This window comes from Panthera uncia, chromosome A2 (genome assembly GCF_023721935.1).
Source record: "Panthera uncia isolate 11264 chromosome A2, Puncia_PCG_1.0, whole genome shotgun sequence".
NCBI lineage: Eukaryota > Metazoa > Chordata > Mammalia > Carnivora > Felidae > Panthera > Panthera uncia.
Window position 1 is genome coordinate 14,464,671 of NC_064816.1, and position 21,389 is coordinate 14,486,059.

A 21,389-nucleotide genomic window follows, 5' to 3' on the forward strand; every position below is an offset into this window, starting at 1 on the left:
CTCTGTGCTGACAGCAGTGAGCCCGATGTGGGGCTCCAACTCACCAACCGGGAGATCATGAGCTGAGCCGAGGTCGGTGCTCACCTGGCTGAGCCACCCAGGCGCCCCCGTGAAGTACTTTTCTGTGCATTTACCACAAGGCACAAGGATGAAATGCTTTCCCACCTACGTGGCTTCTTACGGGCTCTTCCTCGCTCTGTGACCGATGGCTTAGAGCATCAACGCCTTCCTTCCTTGCTTTGTGTCGGTGCTGGATGATCCGAGTGGTGGGAAAGGAGGTCAGCAGCCCGGAGGACGCGGGCTGCTGGAGTAAGAGAAAGTTCCCGGGAAGCAGAAGTCAGTAGGTCAGAGACCTCGGGCGAAGAGGAAACCAGAGGAGAGTGTTGCTGTGCCGGCTACGGGGAGCGAGAAAGACCTGAGCCGCCGTGATAAAGTAGCAGGAAACCCCCGGGTGGCCCGTGCACCTGTTCTTGTCCACTCGATGACGCTGTCCTCCTGCCATTGGCTTTTACGAGCGGGGGTGGGAGAGGGCATCTGATCCCATTCCCCAGATCCAAACAAGATGAGCGCACGTCCTCGATGGAAGGCTGGCCTCTTCCCGTGTCCGCCCCGTGCACAGGTAGAAGGGCTGCCCACACCTCTGCGTCTCACCCTCCTCCGCTCTCTGCATCGCTACGGTGGCTTAAGCCACGAGGTCACCGTGGTTAACGGGGAAGAAGTGATGCTGCCTCGGCCGTGGTTTTGTTCCGTGTTTGTGAACAGAGTTATAGTCCCGGGGCTTTGACCCTTCCATCCGGTCCGTGGATGGTCTGCTTTGACTGTGCTTTCGCGGCTGCCTGACCCACCAGCCTTTGTTGCTTGTCGTAGCGAGCTCCGGTCAGGTTGATCAGCGGGCTTGGGACACTTGTCTGGAAGTGGATCGCCGGATCACCGAGTAGTATAGTTCATACCATCCCGTGGCCTGATATCTGATGGTTTTTTTTTTAGAGAGCGTTTCTTCTTCAGGATCACATTTGCTGAAGATGGACGGGAAGGGCACTGGGGAGTTTGCGAGGGTGTTGGAAATATTCTGTATCTTGGCCGGGGCTTGCCTGATGTAGGTCATTTGTCAAAACTCATTGGACGGTAGACTTTCCGTTTGTGCATTTCGCCGTTTGTGAATTTTCTCTTGAAAAAAAAAAAAAAAACAAAAACAACTGTCAGCAAATAATGAACTCTTCTTAATGGTTTGCAGGCTGACGTGTTTGGGGCTGAGGCAGACTGCTCTCTGCACCTTACTTCGAAATGCATCAAAGATAAGAAGGGTTGTTGGGCTGACTGACAGCAGAATGATCACACCCGGAGAATTGGGGTGGTGGGCGTATGGGTGTTTCCCCCACGATTCTTTCAGCTTTTCTGCGTCATTGAAAATTTCATAATAAAATGGTGGAACAGAAGAACCGTAGGTAACTACTACTTGTGTTCTCCAGACCTTTCCATGAACAAATTCTCGCCAACAGCTGCTTTTCCTGGCTGTTCCTACAAACGGCCTCGCCTGCTTCTTGAAGGCAGTGTTGGTGAAGTGAGTTGAGGGCCCTGGGCCTGGTGAGCCCTCTGTGAACCTGGTGTGCGTGCTTTCACAAACCACGTGTTAGCTTTGAGCTTGACACAGTTCGTCAACTTGAATCGATAGGGCTCTGAAACCCAGGGCTTTCCATCCTGTAGGCGGAAGGCTGGGCATTTGCAGCCTGAGAACTGCCCGACATCAGCATTAGGAAAGGGTGCTTGAGCCCCCGCCGACCGAGAACACAGGCTGGTTGCCAGCTGGACTCTGGGGGAGCTCCGCGTGTGTATGTGTTCAAAATTTTAAGGTTATACCATATATTTAAACATATGCAGACGGCTTTGACACTAGACCTTTTCTAGTCTAGAGAGAGCACTTGCTCTTGTAAGACTTTTTTTAATGTTTATATTTGAGACAGAGAGAGAGAGAGAGAGAGAGAGAGAGAGAGAGAGAGAGACAGAGTGCAAGTGGGGGAGGGGCAGAGAGAGAGGGAGACACAGAATCCGAAGCAGGCTCCAGGCTCTGAGCTGTCAGCACAGAGCCTGACGAGGGGCTCGAACTCACGAGCCGTGAGATCATGACCTGAGCCCAAGTCAGATGCTTAACTGACTGAGCCACCCAGGTGCCCCAGATCTGTTTTTAATTAAGATGCAAGAAGTAAAACCAACGATAACTTTATAAGAAACCACTCTTTTTTTAAAAAACTTTTTTTAGTGTTTATTCTTGAGAGAGAGAGAGAGAGAAAACGAGTGCAAGTGGGGGAGGGGCAGAGAGAGAGGAAGACAGAGTCGGAAGCAGGCTCCAGGCTCCGAGCTGTCAGCACAGAGCCCGACACGGGCTCGAACTCACAAACTGTAAGATCATGACCAGAGGCGAAGTCGGACGCTCAACCGACTGAGCCGCCCAGGCGCCCCAAGCAACCCCTCTTTGTATTTTGGCATATTTACTCCCTGAATTTTTGTTTTAATTTCATGCATCATTTACATAACTGTGATGGTTTTCATTTGACTGCAATGAAGGAGTTCTTAGAAAAGGAAGCCCCAGCGACTCCTTTATGTGGACTGGCCCAGAGCCTGGGCTACAGCCGCAGAGATTCTGGGTTGGTCTAGACAGAGAGACTTCCCGCTTACTCACAGAGTACGATCCTGGGACGACTGGCACTTCTTAAAGAGCCCGTTTGACGTGGAAGCAACTTTTTGCTGAACACAGTAGCGTTACTGCATCCTTGTTACGTGTGTGCCTGGCCACTGAACGTCTGCCAAGTGGAGGGCGCTGTACCAGGTACTCTTGGCGTGTCCTCTCCCCGTAAACCTTCCAGGGGCTGCCATCATCCCGCCCTACGGGTGAAACCCCAGACAGCGGGGAGTTCAAATGATCTGCCCTAGTCACATAGTGCATGGATTGTGGGGTTCTAGTTCGGGAGCGGGCTCGATAGACAGCTTTGTAGCTGAGGCAGGACCAACTCCAGTGACCTTGGTGGTTTGCAGAGTGGCCTTTACGGCCGTCGGCCACTCCTGGGAACACGCAGGTGTTCCTAATTGAGAAGTGATGCTCCCAGAGGTTTCCAGGTTAACTCATGCCTCGTGGGAAGCGAGTGGGCGGGGAGGCTGAAGGTTAGAGACTAATTTCTGTTTCATCACGTTGCCGTCAGAGCCGGAGAGGGGAGAGGGAGGGAGGCCTGGGGACTTGAAGGGACAAAGGGTGGGTGTAGGGTGCCTGGCAGGGGAGCCTGTGAGCAAAGGCTGAGAGCTGGGACCCTAGAGGGAGCTTGTTTGGAGGTGAGGGGCAGGGAAGGGCCATGGCCTTGCGGCCTGCTAGACGTGGGGCTGGTGGCCTGATACTTCTGCAAAAAGTGAGGCTCATCAGGGCACCTGGGTGGCTCAGTAGTGTCTGACTCATGATTTCAGCTCAGGTCACGATCTCACAGTTCGTAAGTTCAAGCCCTGCGCCGGGCTCTGTGCCAGCAGAGCCTGCTTGGGATTCTCTGTCTCTTTCTCAAAATACATGAATATACTTAAAAAAAAAAGTGAGGATCGTCAACCCTAGTTGGTTCCCATTGAGAATTGAAGGAAAGGATTTTGTTGAAATCGCCCGACCCGCATGCTTGGCAGGTTATGATCATGGTGCAGTTTTTTCGGATGCATCTGATAAACAGTGGGGGCCTTTGAAAGCTTTGGGCTGGGGTGTAGATCGGCAAAGCAGAGATTTTTCTGAATATCAGCATGCCATTATGGAGGTCGGCATGGGGCTCGGGAGTGGGGTTCTGAAGGCCAGCTCCTGGAGTTGAAAAGCTGATGGAGAGAGAGAGAGAGAGAGAGAGCGATCTCAAGGGAGTAATCCACTGGATTTGGTGATGGTCCGGTCATGGGGAGGGACAGGCATCTCGCTTTGTTCATTGGCTTTTCTATGACTCGGTTTACTCTGTCTCTCGCCCTGACTCACTGGCGTGTTCTTACTTTGCAGGAGCCTGTGTGAAATGCAGCAAAGGGGTGTTCGGGGCCGGCCAGGCCTGCCAGGCCATGGGGAACCTCTACCACGATGCGTGCTTCACCTGTGCGGCCTGCAGTAAGTGTGGGGCACGTGGGGGGACAGGGACCATGGGGACCAAGAAAGGGAGGACAGGGGAGAGCATCCTTCCTCGAGACACTTGACCCAGGCCTTCCACAGTGCCACAGAAAGGTCGGGGGCCTCGGGAGCCCCCAGCACAGGGCCCATTGGAGGGAGGAGACGTGCCAACGACTGCCCGGGGCCGGCCTTGGTGAAGCGATGAGTGGGTTCCAAGCAATCTGTGATAACGTCAGGTTTGTAATGCCTGTCAGAGGTCTCAGAAGGGTTGGGGGGGAAAGCGTTGGGATCCGCCATCATCTGCCCCATTGTCCGTCACCTCCCCCACCGTGGGACCAGCCCATCGAAAGTCCGTCAGTTACTCCAGTGGGAGGCGGGGCCCTTTTATAATTCTGGGACCCCACTCTTTGATTTGGAGGCTCCTCTGTGGGTGTGAAGTGTGAGCGTGTGCATGAATGCCCATGTGTGCACCAAGGTGTCAGTGCCTGTGAGCGCACACGCCTAAAGGCCTCTCCACTCCATACACGCAAATTAGGAGACCAGGCCTGTGCTCAGCCCCGCGGACTGCTCATTGGGTTGATGGCAAGCGCAGTGGAAGATTCTAGCACATTCGCGATGTTTGCCAAGTCTGACCAGGTCAGGAGTTGTGCTTGTTTTATGGTCTCTACCGAAGGTTAATTTTGAGGAGGATTTTTTTAGAAAACACCCCGCTGATGTTCTCTGGTCCTGTGCTGAGGCTAGCGGCTATCAATGACAAGGAAACAGTACGATAAAGCCGGAGCGTCTGGGACAAAGGGGTCTTGTTATCTGGCCCAGTGGTTCTCAATCCTGGCTCTTCACTAGAATCCCCTAGGAGATTTTCTTTCTTTTTCTTTTTTTTAAAGTTTATTTATTTTTGAGAGAGAGAGAAAGAGAGATAGCGAGCACACAGGGGAGGGGCAGGGAGAAAGGAGAGAGAATCCCAAAAAGGCTCCATGATGCCAGCCCAGAGCCTGATGGGGGGCTCAAACTCATGAACCGTGAGATCATGACCTGAACTAAGATCAAGAGTTGGACTGAGCCACCCAGGTGCCCCTCCCCTAGGGGCTCAAAAATTTTTTTTTTAATGTTTATTTGTTTTTGAGAGAAAGAGAGAAAGAGAATGAGCCAGGGAGGGGCAGAGAGAGGGGGAGACACAGAATCCAAAACAGGCTCCAGGCTCTGAGCTGTCAGCCCAGAGCCTGACGTGGGGCCCGAACCCATGAACTGTGAGACCATGTCCTGAGCCGAGATCAAGAATCCGACACTTCACCGACTGAGGCACCCAGGCGCCCCTCCCCAGGGGATTTTAAAAGCCGGTGATGCACCAGTCCCATGCTGACCGGCAAAATCAGGAGCGCTGGGGGTGGAGTTTCTAGAATGGGCAAGAGTGCTCTTCCTGTCTCCTCAGGCGACTCCAGGGTGTGGTCAGGCCTGAGTGTCTGGATTAGTGCCAGCGGAGAAAGGAGGGGGAGAGATTTGCTCTTGGCTGGTTTGCGGCACCCTGAGAGCCTCCTGCTTCCCAGTCTAAAGTCAGCCAGCTGGGTATGGACCCGGCTCCCAGCCTGCCAAGCTGTGATGATGGCTAGGCATACGCCCGGGTTCGAAACCTCATACGTGCGTCCTCACTGCGATTTCCCATAAGACACGTGCCGGAGAGGCCACGGTTCGTGCATTGATGAGTATTCCCCTTTGCGGGGAAAACGTGAAAGCCTTGGAGGTGAGTCGGAATTCTGCTGAGCATCCGCAGTGGAAATGTGGGCGTCGTCCGGGGATCGGTTTCCCTGGGCCCCTGGCTTCTCCTTGTCTTTGAGCCACACCACACCGTGTAAGTTGTAGAATCCTGGCGGCGACCACGATTCTTGTCCCTAACGATGCAGACTGTGTCTGGGGGAGGATGCAATTGCCGGTCGCCCTGTGGGGGTTGGTTTCCCTTCTGCTGAAGCAAGTGTATTTCAGCATGTCTGATGGCCACGTAGCCGGCGTTCTCTGCGCTATCCCAGATGTAATGTCTTCCTGCTGCCCGCGTTAACTGATCAGTTAAATTAAATCCTTGGCCATGTGTTTGGGTCTTATCTGTACAAGAGTTGGGATCCTGCCTCTTGCCAAAAAAATTATCTTTGGGGCGCCTGAGTGACTCAGTCGGTTGAGCATTCGACTTCGGCTCGGGTCATGATCTCGCGGTTCGTGGGTTCGAGCCCCGCGTCGGGCTCTGTGCTGACAGCTCGGAGCCTGGAGCCTGCTTCGGATTCTGTGCCCCCCTCTCTCTCTTTGCCAGTCCCCTGCTTGTGCACTCACTCACTCTCTCTCTCTCTCAAAAATAAATAAACATAAAAAAAAAATTATCTTTGCCTTTTGGCTCCTACAACTGGTTCTCAATATTTGCTGTTTTCCGGGGAAAAAAGAAAATATTAAGTGGAAGCTGTCTTTCATCTCAAGCAATTGCCATTTGAACAAAGAAAGGTTCTCGGGGGGTCAGGGGTGGGCACCGAAAAGTCAGTGGGTGCCACTCGTGGCTGCCTGACCACCTGTCGGTTCCATGACAGGTTGAATTTATTGTCAAATGATGGCAGGTGCAAACACTTCAGGCAAACACAGCTGGTTGGGGATTTTCTTGGTGTGGCCTCTAAGGCCCTTGTGGTCTGCTCTCTGGCTTAATGCTTCCCGTAATTTATCACAAACTGAACTCTCTTTTCTACTTCCTTCTCCCTGATCACACTGCCCCCTAGGTCTGCTCTCCCCACTCACTTCATACATGTAAGTTCTGTCCAGCCGTTAGAGCAGCCAGCTCAAAGGCTGCCTCTTCCAGGAAGTCTTCCCCGTTCCCCTAGCAGGAAGAAACCGTCCTCCCCCCCCCCCCCCCCTTGAACTTGAACTTGGCATGCCCTGCTTTCTGACTGGTGCTGTCCTGTAGACTGTGAGGTCACTCTCTGTGACTTTGGAGCCGGCAGGCCAGGCCCTGGAACAGAGTCGCTGAAGAGGTGAGGACAGGACTCCTTCAGAAAGCGAGTGCCACACATTCCTGTTGGCCAAGGGCCTGCACGCTCCTGTGGTGTGTGAACACAGCTTCCCCCGCGCCCGCCGGGAGCGGTTGGAGGCCCAGGCACGCGTCTGAGCGGCGTCTCTTGGGCACTAGAGGTGATTTGCCCTTGTGCAGTTGACTTATTGCTGCCCTGTGACTATTTTCAACAGCAGGAGGCACCTGGGTGCTCCGTGTCCTGGCCCTGCCAGTCCTCAGGTGCATCTCTGGGAACACCGGCCCCGCGCAGATGGCTCGGCCGGGGCCGGGCCCGGTCCCCCCCCGTCGCTGGTAGAAGAGAACATGGGGGCCCAGAGAAGGGAAGAGAATTTCTCAAGATGAAAGACCTACCAACAGAGCTGGCACGGGAATCCAGGGCTCCTGGATCTAATTAGCTTTGCATATCCCACTTTCTCTGGTCGGTTAGTGTATATGTTAGTGAGTATACAGGTGTGTGTTTTCTGTCTTCCCATTTCATTATGAAGATGATCTAGCTTGGGGCGCCTGGGTGGCTCATTTGGGTAAGCATCCCACTCTTTTTTTTTTTTTTAATTTTGAGAGAGACAGACATTGTGAGTGGGGGAGGGGCAGAGAGCGAGAGCGAGAGAGCGAGCGAGAGAGGGAGAATTCCAAGCAGGCTCCCTACTGTCAGCACAGAGCCTGATGCGGGGCTTGAACTCATGAAACCGTGAGATCATGATCTGAAACTGAGTCGGACGCTTAACCGACTGAGCCACCCAGGCACTCGCGCCCCCGCCCCCAAGAGAATTTCAAGGGCAGAGACCTGGGTGTGTGATTCTAGCACAGGTGTCTTTACTCGTATGTTTTCCCTTCCAGGTTTTGCCCAGAGGTATACCCGGCTTGTAGAGCTGTGATCATAGCATATAAGTCATGTTCCGTCCTTTGTGATCGAACGTGCCGTGGACCCATCCGCGTCTCTGCAGTGTGGATCATGATGATTTTAACAGTCGCAGAGCAATCGGCTGCGTTGTGCCGTAGGTCTATGGCGCTCAGCTCGTGTGGGGTTTGCCGGTTGTTCCGCAGAGCCCGCCCCGTGCCTGCACCCCCTTTTTCCTCTGCTGAATTGTTTCCTTGGTGTCCTGCCCGGAAGCAAGCATTCAGGGTGTGGCGTGTGGACCTTTGTGTGGTCTGCTCAAGTCCCTCCTTTCTCAACTGCTCCTCCGGGGGCAGGGGGGGCCAGTGTGTGTGGTTGCCATGGAGATGTGGGGCGTCTCCCTTCTCCCCGCCTCGGGTCCTGCTCTCCAGTGGCTGTGCCCTCAGCTGGATGCCCCGAGAAAGCCATTGGCACAGCGTGGAGCAGGAGGAGGGTCAGCGCAGGGGGCAGGCCTGGCCTTGGCCAGTGGCCACTCCGTGTCTGACGCCGGGTGTCGAGCGGCCCGAGGAGAAGCTGGCGCCCGGCTGTGGCTGAGAGAGGTAGAATGAGGCGGAAGGAAAGGTGTGGGTCTGGACGTGTGGGTCAAGAGGGGCTCTCCAGAGTGGGGCTCTGGCACCTTCCAGAACAGACGGTGAGGGAGAAGGAAGGCAAGGCTCTGTGTCCTTGCTGCAGGCAGTTTTAGATCTAAAACGTCAGCTTTTGTTGTTCCAAGACTAGACAGCCCCCATCCTGGAGTCCAGGTGAAGCCTGTTGGCCATGTGCGTGTTCATGGCTGCTCTGATGTTTCCTCTGTACCAGCTGGGAATGAGCGATCAGATAGGAGATTCCATGCGTGTTCTCTCCCTCCCTGAGGCCCAGAGAACACGAGGGCCCGGGCCTGGGCGTGGGATGGGGGGCAGGTCCAGGTGGACGGAAACTGTTGCCCACATAGGCCTGGTCTCAGAGAAGGACCACTGCGAATCAACGGCGTCCACTCAGGGGACAGTGTTGGGATGTGCAAGTCACGGCCAGAACAGGTGGCTTTCAGTGCCATACCTAGTTCTCCTACCCTGGGGCGGGGGGGGGGGGGGGGGCGTGCACAGTGACCTGCCCGTCACGCCTCGGGGAAAGCACACCGTAAAGTGAGGACCATATGCCGTTGCCCGTCTCACCTTCCAAAAACCAAACACTGGTGGAGGTTAAAGATTGCGAGTGAATTTCATAGTGAACCCTTACCCCTTTAGACCCAGTCATGGGAGTCTGAGTTACGAAAAATCTGTATCTAGAAATCTAAAAAAAGTACCTCGTCATTACTGCAGGTAAGGAAAACAGCCAGAATTAAGGCCAGCGTCGTGGAACGGGGGTTCTTGAGTAAGTCAGTGGTTGGTGATTGGTGGTCCATCATCCAGTAGGTTCTAGAATTGGGAGGGTGCTCGTCAGCTATTTTGTTTTCTTAGGAAGTTTAAATGCTGCCTCTGAGATCATGGGTACTTTCTTTTTTTGATGTGTTCATATTTATTTTTGGGAGAGAGAGAGAGCCCGAGTGGCAGAGGGCAGACAGAGAGCAGACAGAGAGGAAGACAGAGGATCCAAAACAGGCTCTGTGCTGATAGCACAGAGCCCGACGTGGGGCTCGAACTCACGCTGTGAGATCATGACCTGAGCCAAAGTCGGACGCTCAACCGACTGAGCCACCCAGGCGCCCCATGTTTCCTTTTTTTGTTGACTTTGTATGCAACCTCATCCACCCAGCGTTTGAAAACGCTCACAGATTCTGAAATAGAGGAGCCAGCACGAGGGAGGTCTTGCTTTAATTCACAGCTGGACTGCTTCCTTAAACCAGTAATCACAATATTTATAAGTAGCTTGTAGATGAGCTGCCCAGCTTGCTGTTGACCTGCCCCCACGCCAAGCCTTCCACCCACGGGAGCTCGCTAAATCTGGAACAGTCCAGTGAGTTCAGCATTATTGTCGGCCTCCTTTTACAGGCAGGCAGACAGGGGCTTGGGAGTGCAGTTTGCTTGTGGCTGGTGACCTCGCTGTTAAGTAGCGTGCTCCGCGCCCGAGCCCAGGACCGTGTGGACCCACAGCCTTTGCTCCCGCCACCGCGTTAGTGTCAGATTACCCTTGCTCGGAGAGAACGCGTGTCAGAGACAGGACGCTGGCCGCGCATTGCACTCTTGTGTTGGGGCTGTGCGGTGGCAGAAGCTGGGTTTTCAGAGATTCTCCGGTTGTGAATGCAGGAGAACAGCCTGAGGCTTGGAAGAGGGGAGATACGAGAGACCTGGATTAAAGGCTTTGATGCCTGAATTTCTGAGCCGTTGACCCACGCCAGTGTTTCTCGCCACATTCAGCAGTTGTGAGTAAGCCGCATGAGTCAGCTGCATCCAAGGAAAACGCCGGGGATCAAGAATGTGAGAAAGGAAGAGTAGGCACGGGCTCAAGGAAGCCAGTGGGCGAGGAAGAAATCAGGAAGCAACCAAAATAGACGAGCCGGGCAAAGGGCTGTGTGGGTCGGCAGAGGGCAGAGGGGCAACATCGACTTGGTGCGTTGTTACAAGGGTCTCTCGTGTTGGTCTCTAGCAAAGCCGGTTGTGCCAAGGCCCCTGACTCGGGGCCAGACTTGGTTTCCCAGATCAGACTTTGTGGGTCCAGAGGCCGTGAGGTCCCTGACAGTGGGAAACATCAGATTCTTCATGCCTGTGACATTAATTAGCAGGGTCTGGGGTATTGGAGCCCTGTACTGTAGGGGGTGACTCCTGCGTAACCCACGCCTACTTGCAACACGTACGTTCCAGGTGCGTGACAGCACACACACACGGTTTGGGTGGGTGTTCTGGTACGTGGGGGGGGGCACCGCACCCCAGTTAGCATGAAGACATTGTACCCGGTGCCTCATCTCTGAGCCAGAATTCTGGATTTGGGGAATAAGGTCTTTTTTGGAGGTCTGAACTTTACTCTGGCACCATAGACGCTACTTGGGTCTCTTTGGCTCTCTTGCCAAGAGTGTCTGTTCTTTGCTTTCTTAAATGTTCTGTCTCTCAAATATTCTCTTAAATTTCTGTCCCCAACCCTGGCCCCGTGGTGGTGCATTCAGTGTGTCGGCTGGAATGGGCCACAGGTGCCCGGGCGTTTGGTCAAACGTTATTCTGAATGTGTCTGTGAGGATGTTTCTGGAGGAGAGTAACAATTGGTAGGCCGAGCGAGTGAAGCAGATTTTTTTTTTCCCCCCTGACACGGGTGGTCCTTGCCCAATCAGTTGAAGGCCCGCACGGAATCAGAAAAGCTGACCTTCCCACAAGTAAGGGATTTCTTCGTGCCTGACTGCCTTGAGCAGGGACATCCATTCTCCCTGCTTTCGGACGGGAATGACACCATCAGCTCTTCCAGGGCCTGTGGCTTGCCTACTGCTGATCTTGGTGCCCTTGTCAGCCTCCATAATCATGTGACCCAGTTCCTTTTTTTTTTTTTTTTTAATTTTTTTAAATGTTTATTTATATTTGAGAGAGAGAGAGAGACCAAAACAGAGCATGAGCAGGAAAGGGGCAGAGAGAGAGAGGGAGACACAGAATCCGAGGCAGGCTCCAGGCTCTGAGCTGTCAGCACAGAGCCCGATGTGGGGATCAAGCTCACGAACCACGAGATCATGACCTGAGCCGAAGTCAGACGCTTAACCGACCGAGCCACCCAGACACCCCTGAACCAATTCCTTTTAATAAATCTCTCTGTTTCTGTCTGTACATATACACATGGGTGTGCATACACGTGTGCACACCTACACATGCATGTGCACACATATGCATATACCCTCCAGGTTCCATGCCTCTGCAGACCTCTGGCTAATAAGGACCCTTTCGTATTTCTTCTGCATTGTCGTCCCTTCCCTCCCTACTTCCTCCCTCCTTTGTGTCCCCTCACTGACGATTTCTTTGCACCCACAGCCTCCATCATGGAGCCCATGGGGCTTCTATGCTCCTGTACGATGCGGACCCCTGACTGCACCTGCACGGATCCTGCTTCCGAGGCCTGTGTGCATGTGCATGATGGACATCCTGGGGGATCTGCCACAGTCACCCGGGAATGTGTCTGTGGTCCTCAAGTTTGCCTCACCACCCACCCCCCCTTTACCTTCCTTTGGCCTCTAGCTCCCTATTTCCTGAACTCTAGATTCGAAGCATCCACTGTGGCAGCCAATGGCCACACATGACTTGTGAGCACTTGAAATGTGGCCAGTGTGACTGAGGAATCGAACATCGTATTTTATTTTGTTTTCTCTTGATAAAATTTTTAATGTTTATTTACTTTTGAGAGAGAGAGAGAGGCCGAGTGCAAGGGGCGGGGAGGGGCAGAGAGAGAGGGAGACACAGAATCTGAAGCAGGCTTCACCAGTGCGGGGCTTGAACTCCCGGAGCCTGAGATCATGACCTGAGCTCAAGTCGGACACTTAACCCACTGAGCCACCCAGGCGCCCCTACGTCATTTTTTGTTTTAATTGAAGTTTTAAATGTAAATAGCCACATGTGGCCAGTGGCTACCATAGCGCACGGTGCAGGTAAAGTCTCTCATTCCTAAACCTTATTAATTCCCTTATGGATATGAGATGATCAGTGAAGCTTATTATGTTTCGTACTTTATACGTCGCAAAGGTAATATAGTCACACGGAAAAAGAAAATACATACGGGAGAAGAAAATTACCTATCGCCAAATACCGAAACAAGATCAAAACACGTCTGCCGTGCCCGCAGAGCTGTGCCCGAGCTCGTTGCTGTCTCCCTGTGTTCACTCTGCTGCCCTGCGTTTTCCATTTAGAAGTATATACATCCTATGCCTTCTTCCTCATTGTTCTGCGTGCTGCATAAGATCCTGTTGCCTTTGATGAGTCAAAATCAGCACAGCCTTCCTGCCCGTTGAGTTTAAAGGGGAGGAGAACCCTCACCACGTGGCTGCCAGACTCTGTTCCGAGGAGGCACCAAGGCTGGGTGGCGATCCCGTGGCCGGGTTTTCAAGGACCGGATGCACCTCCAGGGCACTGACCGGCCTGGGAATCCGGCAGGTGCGGTGCGGGAGCAGAGGGTGCAGGCTTCCCTGTGATCAGGGCAGTGGGGACAGCTGTGCCCAAGCAGAGCAGCACAGCCACCATTGTCGGGTTGAACGATGCCAGCAGGGTCCCGGGAGGCCCCATTTGGGGAAGACCCTTCTGGTTCTTATGTGGATCCCTGCTGATCCCTCCCGACTGTCTTGGGTCCTGTTCGCTGGCCCGCCATCTCCATCCACACAGCCGGCCTTTGAGCACAGCTTTGTGGGGACCACTCCCCGGCTCGGAGGCCTCCGCCACTTCTTGCCTTAATGGCACAGTCCAGTTCCTTCGCTTAGCATTGAACCCATTCCTTAAGCCAGCTCCGACTCCTTGCCTGTCTTCCGTCTCGCCGCTGCCTCCTCCACCCGCCATCCCGAAGAGCCTCCTGGCCCCACGGAACACGCCTGCCCTTCCTGGTGCCCGTCACCCTCACCTTTCCTCCCCACCTTGGTGAATGCCGCTCTCCAAGGTGCTGTCCTCCTGTGTTTAATTTTTTGAGGAATTGTTTCGCAAAGTGGCTGCAGCATTTTCCATTCCTACCAGCAGTGTGTGAGGATTTCAGTATCCCCACATCCTTGCCAACACTTGTGATTATCTGACCCTTTGATTCTTAACCATCCTAATGTGAAGTTGAATCTCAGTGCGGTTTGGTTTGCGTTTTCCTGACTAATGATGTTGAGTACCTTTCTTTAAAACATTTATGTTTTGGGAGAGTGCAGGTAGAGGAGGGGCAGAGAGTGGGGGACAGAGGATCTGAAGCAGGCTCTGTGCTGACAGCAGCGAGCTGGTGCGGGGCTCGAGCTTACAATCCGTGAGATCATGACCTGAGCCCAAGTCAGACGCTCACCTGAGCCACCCAGGTGCCCTGATCTTTTCATGGACTGATTTGCATGTCTTATTTGGAGAAATGTCTGTTCAGATCCTTTACCCATTTTTTCATTGGGTTTTTAATCCCTTTATTTTTGAGTTTTGATAGATTTTATATGTGTTGCATATGAGTCTCTAGTATATGATTTGTAAATATTTTCTCTCCTTCTATGCACTGTCATTTCCCTTTCTTGATGTTCTTATTTGCAGCACAAAAGTTTTAAATTTTGATGCAGTCTAATTTATCTATTTTTTTTTCTTTTGTTTCTTGTGTTTTTGGTGCTTTGTATAAGAAAACAGTGCCCAACCCAAGGTCATGAAGACTCATGCCCATATTTTCTTCTGAATGTTATAGTCTTAGCTCTTAAGTTGAAGTCTTTAATCTATTTTGAGTTGGTTTTTATATGGTTTGAGGTAGGGGTTCCACTTCATTCTTTTGCACATGGATATGAAGTGTTCCCAGCATTGTTTGTTGAAGAGACTACTATTGGGACATCGGGGTGACTCAGTCGGTTAAGCATCTGATTCTTGGTTTCAGCTTACGTCATGATCTCACAGTCCCATGAGATCAGTGCACAGCCTGCGTGGGGTTCTCTCTCTCTTCTGTCTCTCTGCCCCTCCCCACTTGTGTGCCCACCCTCGCGCTCTCTCTCTCAAAATAAATAAACATGAAAAAACAAAGAAAAAGAAAAGACTACTCTTTCTCCATTGGATTGTCTTGGCAAATGTGTCCAAAATGAATTGACCCTAAAAGTAAGGGTTAGTTTCTGGTCCCTCAATTGTTTTTTTTCCATTGCTCTAGTCAATTATCTTTGAAAGAGATTTAACTAATAAGAAAAAAATCTCATTTATCCATGCAGTTGTTGCTATTTCTGGTCTTTTTCATTTCTTGTTTAGATCCAGATTTTCATCTGGTACCATTTTCCTTCTGCTTAAAAGCCTTCAACTTTTTTTTTTTTTTTAATAGTGCAGATCTGCTGGTAATGAATCCTTTCAGCTTTTGTATGTCTGAATTCATCTTTATTTCATTTTTGAGTTTCAAGAACATTATTTCTGGGGCTAGAGAATTCTAGGTTGATATTTTTTTTTTCTACTTCTTTAAAGATATTGTTCGAGGGGCGCCTGGGTGGCTCAGTCGGTTAAGCTCAGGTCATAATCTCACGGTCCGTGAGTTCGAGCCCCGCGTCGGGCTCTGTGATGGCAGCTCAGAGCCTGGAGCCTGCTTCGAGTTCTGTGTCTCCCTCTCTTTCTGCCCCTCCCCTGCTCATGCTCTGTCTCTCTCTCTCTCAAAAATAAATAAACGTTAAAAAAATTTTTTTTTTTAATTTCTAAAGATATTGTTCCATGAGGCACCTAGGTGCTCAGTTGGTTAAGCGGCCGACTTCGGCTCAGGTCATGATCTCATGGTTCATGAGTTTGAGCCTCACATCGGGCTCTGGGCTGACAGCTCGGAGCCTGGAGTGTACTTCAGATTCTGTGTCTCCCTCTCTCTCTGCTCCTCCCCCGCTCACACTCTGTCTCTCTCTCAAAGGTAAATAAACATTTTAAAAAAATAAAATAAAGATATTGTTTCATTGTTTTCATCAGAAATCCGATGTCCACTTTATCTCTGTTTCTCTATAGGTAACATATCTTCTTTCTCTGTCTGCTTTTAAGTTTTCTGTCACTGATTTTGAGAAATTTGATCATGATGTCTCTTGGTGTCTTTTGTATATTTCCCATGCTTGGGGTTTGTTGAGCTTTTTGGATGTGTGAGTTTATAGTCTTTGCCAAATCCGGAACATTTCTGGTCGCTGCTTCTTCACGTTTTTCTGCCGCGCCTTCCCCCTGCCCTCTCCTCTCCTTCAGGGACTATGTTACCCCTTTTGACGACTCTTTGTTAAATTTAATAAATTGGCCTGTAAATTAAATCTTAATTAAGGTTGTCTCACAACTCCCTTATGTTCTTCTTATTCTTAAAATTCTTTTACGTTTTGAGGAAGAATGTTTCATTCTCAAACGAATGTTTCATTTTGGCCATTGAGCAGCCAGTTTTTATTATTATTAAGCCTTTAGATCCACTTATCTTTTCCCTTGTAGTGTGCAGTGTCCTAATCCCATCCAAAGTGTTTTTCATCTCCGATACTTTAGTTTTCATCTTTGGCCACTCAATTTGGGCATTTTTAAAGATTTTCCATGTCGCTATTTAACTTTTTGGACATATGAAATATGGTAGCAATAACTTGTGTCTCTTTTTCTAGTGACTCGAAGATTTGTGTCTGATCTGCCTTGATTTCCGTAGATTGACTGTTTTCTTAATTATGGGTTGTCTGTCTTGCCTTTCTGTGTGCCTGGTAATCTTTGACTGGATGCCAGACATTGTGAATTTCACCTTGTTGAGTCCTGGGTATTTTTGTATTCCTTTGAATCTTCTTGAGCTTTTCAGGGATGTAGGTAAGTTATCTGGAGACAACGATGTTTCTGGAGCAGAGGGCTCCAGGGCAAAACCTTCTTGAGCATTTCACTCAATACCCAGTTCTCACGGATTACGAGTTTTCCCACTCTGGCTGGTGGGAATAGGCACTGTTTTCGGCCCTTGTGGGTGACTTTCTCCCCCGGGCTTGGTTAGTTTCTTCACAGGCATGTGCTGATCCAAGACCTGCTGAATACTCAAAGGAGACCCTCTGCAGGTCTCCAGGATTTTTTCTCTGTACAGCGTTCTCTGATCCAGATGATCATTGTCTGGAGTAGTAGGAATGGAAAACAAAAGAGAGATGGGTTTGTAAAACTGTAAGAAAAAAAAAAAAAGACTTGGGAGCAGCCAGTGAGAAGAGAATTGGGTTGTGGAGCGGGTCTACTCGTAGCGTGGTCTCCGACAGTGTGGTCAGTAAGGCGAGAAGCGCAGAAATTGTGACCCTTTAGAAACGTTTGCAACAATTTGACGGAGTAGATTGGAGCCTGGCTTTGATGTTTCATTTTCCCACACTGTTGTATTTTCCAAGAAAAGAAGTCTGACAGATGGAAATGAAAAACAAAACAAAAACCTGGCCCTTTACCGCAGGTAGACTGAGAAAGAAGGGGCGACCCGGAGGGTTTGGGCAGAGAGAGATGGGGGCAGATGAGATTTTTAGCTCATGTAGGTTTCCGGTGAGGAAACTGAAGGTCTTGATGGGATACTGGCAACAGTGACTTCTGCTAAACACTTAGTATGAGCCAGCACCTCATTGGGCTCCCTACTGCGAACCCCCTGCTTTCTCCCTCTCCACAGCACCCTCTACCAAGGAACCCCCAGGGTCAGGTGACCGGCCAACCTCTGGTTTCTGGGAAAGTGGCAAAGCCAAGGACCCTCTCCTGTGTGCTTTTCTGTTTTCCACCTTCTTCCCGGTTCCTTGGCCCCCTGAGGCTGCGCGAGCCTAGGAAATCCAGGTTGATCGGTTCATTTGCACTGAACCAATTTGATTGGCTTTTCACTTGGTTGGTATTAGGAGTTCATTAAGGGTTAACCTGTTCTGGACGAAGCTGTTTGAAGAAGCAGATCGGGGAGAATTTTGTGCGATAAAGCAAAAATGTTCCCTAGCTGCCCTGGTCACAAGTGGCCACTGGCTACTTGAAATGTTCTCGTTCAAGTCCTTGAACTGAATGTTAAGTGTTATTTTATTTTAATTAACTTAGATTTACATAGGAATGGCTACCTAGGGCTGGGGACCAAGGCGACCAAGCTGGTAGAAGTGACCGTCTTGGGACAGCACAATAAAAATAAAATGTAAACAGTTGCTAATTTTTACAATAAAAACGGAATCTAAACAGTTGCTAATGTGTACTTCCTTTCTGCAGGGAACTCCTCTCATTATCCGGAAAACCTTGCATTTTTACTTTTCTTCGGGAAGGTATTCTGGACACTGAAATTTGTGATGAAGTCTTCCAGCCAAGGGCCAATTACTTTTCCAGAGTAGACAAGCCGTTTCTATTTCTAGAAGGAAAGGAGAATGTTAGGTTTTATTTGTCAGGTCAGACAGCCGCCCTCTCTTTGCGACACCTGTAACTGTTGTCACAGCTACGCTGGCTTCATCCACATTTTTCTCTTTTCAGCTGAAGGGGGCCCTGAAGGCAAATATAAAATATCCATTTGCTGTCCGTAGGAGGTGGCTTTTTGACGAGTTTGTACACTTATTTATCAATATTTTGTAAACTGTTGTTGTGATGGAAAAATAAAGAGCAACTATGACTCTTCCAAAGCTCTGGGAAAACTGTTTATTTGGTTTGGTTTTGGTGTGCACGTGACTAGGTGTTTCCTGGTGTGAGAAATCCCTTTGCCAGAGACAGGATTCTGGAACCAGAATTATACAGGTGTAGCACTGAGCTGCCTTCCTCCTCACAGTTCTGTTTGTCACTCATGGTTCAGGGATGGTCTCCACCTTAGTACCTTTGTTTGACCAGGAGGAATCACGTTAAGCGGGAATGCTGGTTCAGAGAGCAGCCCGGGGCAGCCCCTATCGGAGCGGTTCTCAAAGAGTGGTCCTCGGACCAGTGTCTGCAGCCTCACGTGGGAAGGGGCACGTTCTCAGGCCCCTCCCAGACCTGCTACGTCAGAGTCTCCGGGGATGGGGCTCGGCAGGTGGTTCTGAAGCATGGAACTAAGCCCCTCGACCCTTCCATTTTGTCCTCTGTATGAGCACTGACACAGCCACGGCCGGCTCCCTGGTGTCGCGCCTCTAGGCAGGTGCCACTGTAGGAAGTGAGTGAGGACGGCAGAGCTCATCCCCATGCAGGGCAGTGGAGTGAGGAGGAGGTTTGGTCGGGAAGGCCAGGAGATCCGCCTTTCCCCTGCCTAGTTGACAGATACTCCTTTGGGTTTGTTTGTTTGATTGATTTAATTTAAAAAAATTCATTTATTTTTGAGAGAGAGAGAGAATGAGTGGGGCTGGGGGTGGGGGGGGCGGGCAGACAGCGAGGGAAACACAGAATCCAAAGCAGGTTCCAGGCTCCGAGCTATCAGCACGGAGCCCGACGCGGGGCTTGAACCCACAAACTATGAGATCATGATCTGAGCCACGCAGGTGCCCCACTTTTTAAATTTTTTTTAAACATTTACTTATTTTTGAGAGAGAGAGAGAGAGCGCGCACATAGGGGAGGGGCAGAGAGCGGGAGAAGGAGGATCCCAGGCAGGCTCTGCGGTGTGACCACGGCACTCGTTGTGGGGCTCGAACTCACGAACCATAAGATCATGACCTGAGCCTAAATCAAGACTCACCCAGGCACCCCGAGAGATACTCCTCTGGGGACAAAGAGGGTCTAGTGTGGTGGGAAGTGTGCTTGCTGACTTTGCTCCAGAGAGCCGCGTTCAAGTCCCATCTCTCCTACCTCCTTGTAGCCACAGTAGGTGTTTGCCTGACTGACTTGGCTGTTGCATGAACAGGGTAGGTGGCGCTAAACTGCCTCAAGTACAGGTCACGTTGTTGGAGATGAGCGCGCGACGACGACCCGAGCCAGCTGGCTGCCTCCACCAGCCAGCCTGGAGTCCGTGCGCTGTGCCGGTCCTGGCTGTGGTTTGGTGCCACCTAGTGGTGGTTGGCTGCCCCCAGCGTGTACGTCCGTGGGTTCCGGATCCGGCACCTCAATGGAATTTTGAGGACGGTGAGGGATTCCAGGAATTCTCAGCTTAGTTGGTGTCTGTGTCATTGGCCAGATCTGGAGTGAGTCAGCCTCAAGAATACTTTCCCTGCCTGGCCCCACCTTCCCCTCGTTGTGCCTGCACTGGAAGATGGGAGCCAGTCACCAAACACATTACAGCCTCGTGAGGGCCGTCACAAGGGACTTTTATAGAATTGTCAAGCCAATGAAGTGAGATACAATGTAAAGTGCCCAGTACATAGAAAGTGCTTTAATATAAGGGTTTTTTTAAATGCTTATTTTTGAGACAGAGAGAGAGAGAGAGAGAGAGAGAGAGAACATGAGTGGGGGAAGGGCAGAGAGAGAGGGAGACACAGAATCCGAAGCAGGCTCCAGGCTCTGAGCTGTCAGCACAGAGCCCAACGCGGGGCTTGAACTCATGAACCGTGAGATCATGGCCTGAACTGAAGTTGGACGCTTAACTGACTACACCACCCAGGTGGTCCTGTATCACATTTGTATGAAGAGAAAAGGAGGGGCGCCTGGGTGGCTTAGTCAGTTAAGCGTCCGACTCTTGGTTTCGGCTCAGGTCATGATCTCACAGTTCGTGAGTTCAAGCCCCACATCGGGCTCCGTGCTGTTAGCTTGGAGCCTGCTTGGGATTCTCTCTCCTCCTCTCTCTCTGCCCCTCCCCTGCTTGTGCGTGTGCGCATGCGCGCTCTCTCTCTCTCTCTCTCTCTCTCTCAAAATAAATTAATAAACGTTAAAAAGAAAAGGAAACCCAGAAAGTTGGGAGTGGTCCTGGGGTGTCATTTCCAGCGATTCCCAAGGATAATTAATTCCTGTGTATGTGCCCTGCCCCATGATACTGACGCGGGGGTGTTATTTTTGCCTCATTCTGCGCAAATGCCTTCCATGCTTGCTGCAGCCTGCAGGGGGCGGTCGTGCACTTCTCCATAGAAGGCACATGGTAAGACAAGGACAGAAAGGGGGGTGATGATGCCGTGACATGTGGCAATGTTAACGTTTCTTAAACTTGTTAATATAGGAAGGTTCTAAATACGGTACTTGAAACCCAGAAGGCAATCAACAGATGTTAGGTTTGTGTTTTCTCCTACTGATAAAATACTACCAAATGTGGTGTGGGATCCAGTTTCCGAACTTAGATGGTATTTTAAAGCTGAGCTAAGGGGCGCCTGGGTGGCTTGGTCGGTTAAGCGTCCAACTTTGGCTCAGGTCACGATCTCGCGGTCCATGAGTTCAAGCCCCGCGTCGGGCTCTGTGCCAACAGCTCAGAGCCTGGAGCCTGTTTCAGATTCTGTGTCTCCCCCTCTCTCTGCCCCTCCCCCATTCATGCTCTGTATCTCTCTGTCTCAAAAATAAATAAACGTTAAAAAAAAAAAATTTAAAGCTGAGCTAAAAAGTGGAGTTTGAGTCCTTCAGAGCGCGTCCACCGTTTTCCTGTGGGGAGCCCTCAATTATTTTAAGATTTTTTTTTAAAGTTGATTTTGAGAGAGAGAGAAAGAGAGAGAGAATCCCAAGCAGGCTCTGTGCTATTAGCACAGAGCCCGACGTGGGGCTCAAGCTCTCCCAAACCATGAGACCATGACCAGAGAAGAAATCAAGAGTCAGACACTTGGACGCTTAACCGACTGAGCCACCCAGGTGCCCCCTCAATAATAATAATATAAATTATATATTATTAATAACACAATTGATATATAATTATTATTATATTAGCAATATATTATATAATATATGTTAATATATAATTGATATATATTAATGTTAGTGTATATTAATAATATACTATATTACATATTAACAACATAATA

General features: G+C 50.6%; 1 protein-coding gene across 1 annotated transcript in view; it reads left to right on the top strand.

The window, feature by feature from the left end:
- The window catches only part of LIMD1 (LIM domain containing 1), a 73,511-nt gene that overhangs the window by 27,557 nt on the left and 24,565 nt on the right, over positions 1–21,389 (top strand). Inside the window, exon 2 of the mRNA XM_049642516.1 lies at positions 4,007–4,108. Coding sequence (XP_049498473.1) covers positions 4,007–4,108 — 102 coding nt within the window. The remainder of the gene's footprint in view (positions 1–4,006; positions 4,109–21,389) is intronic.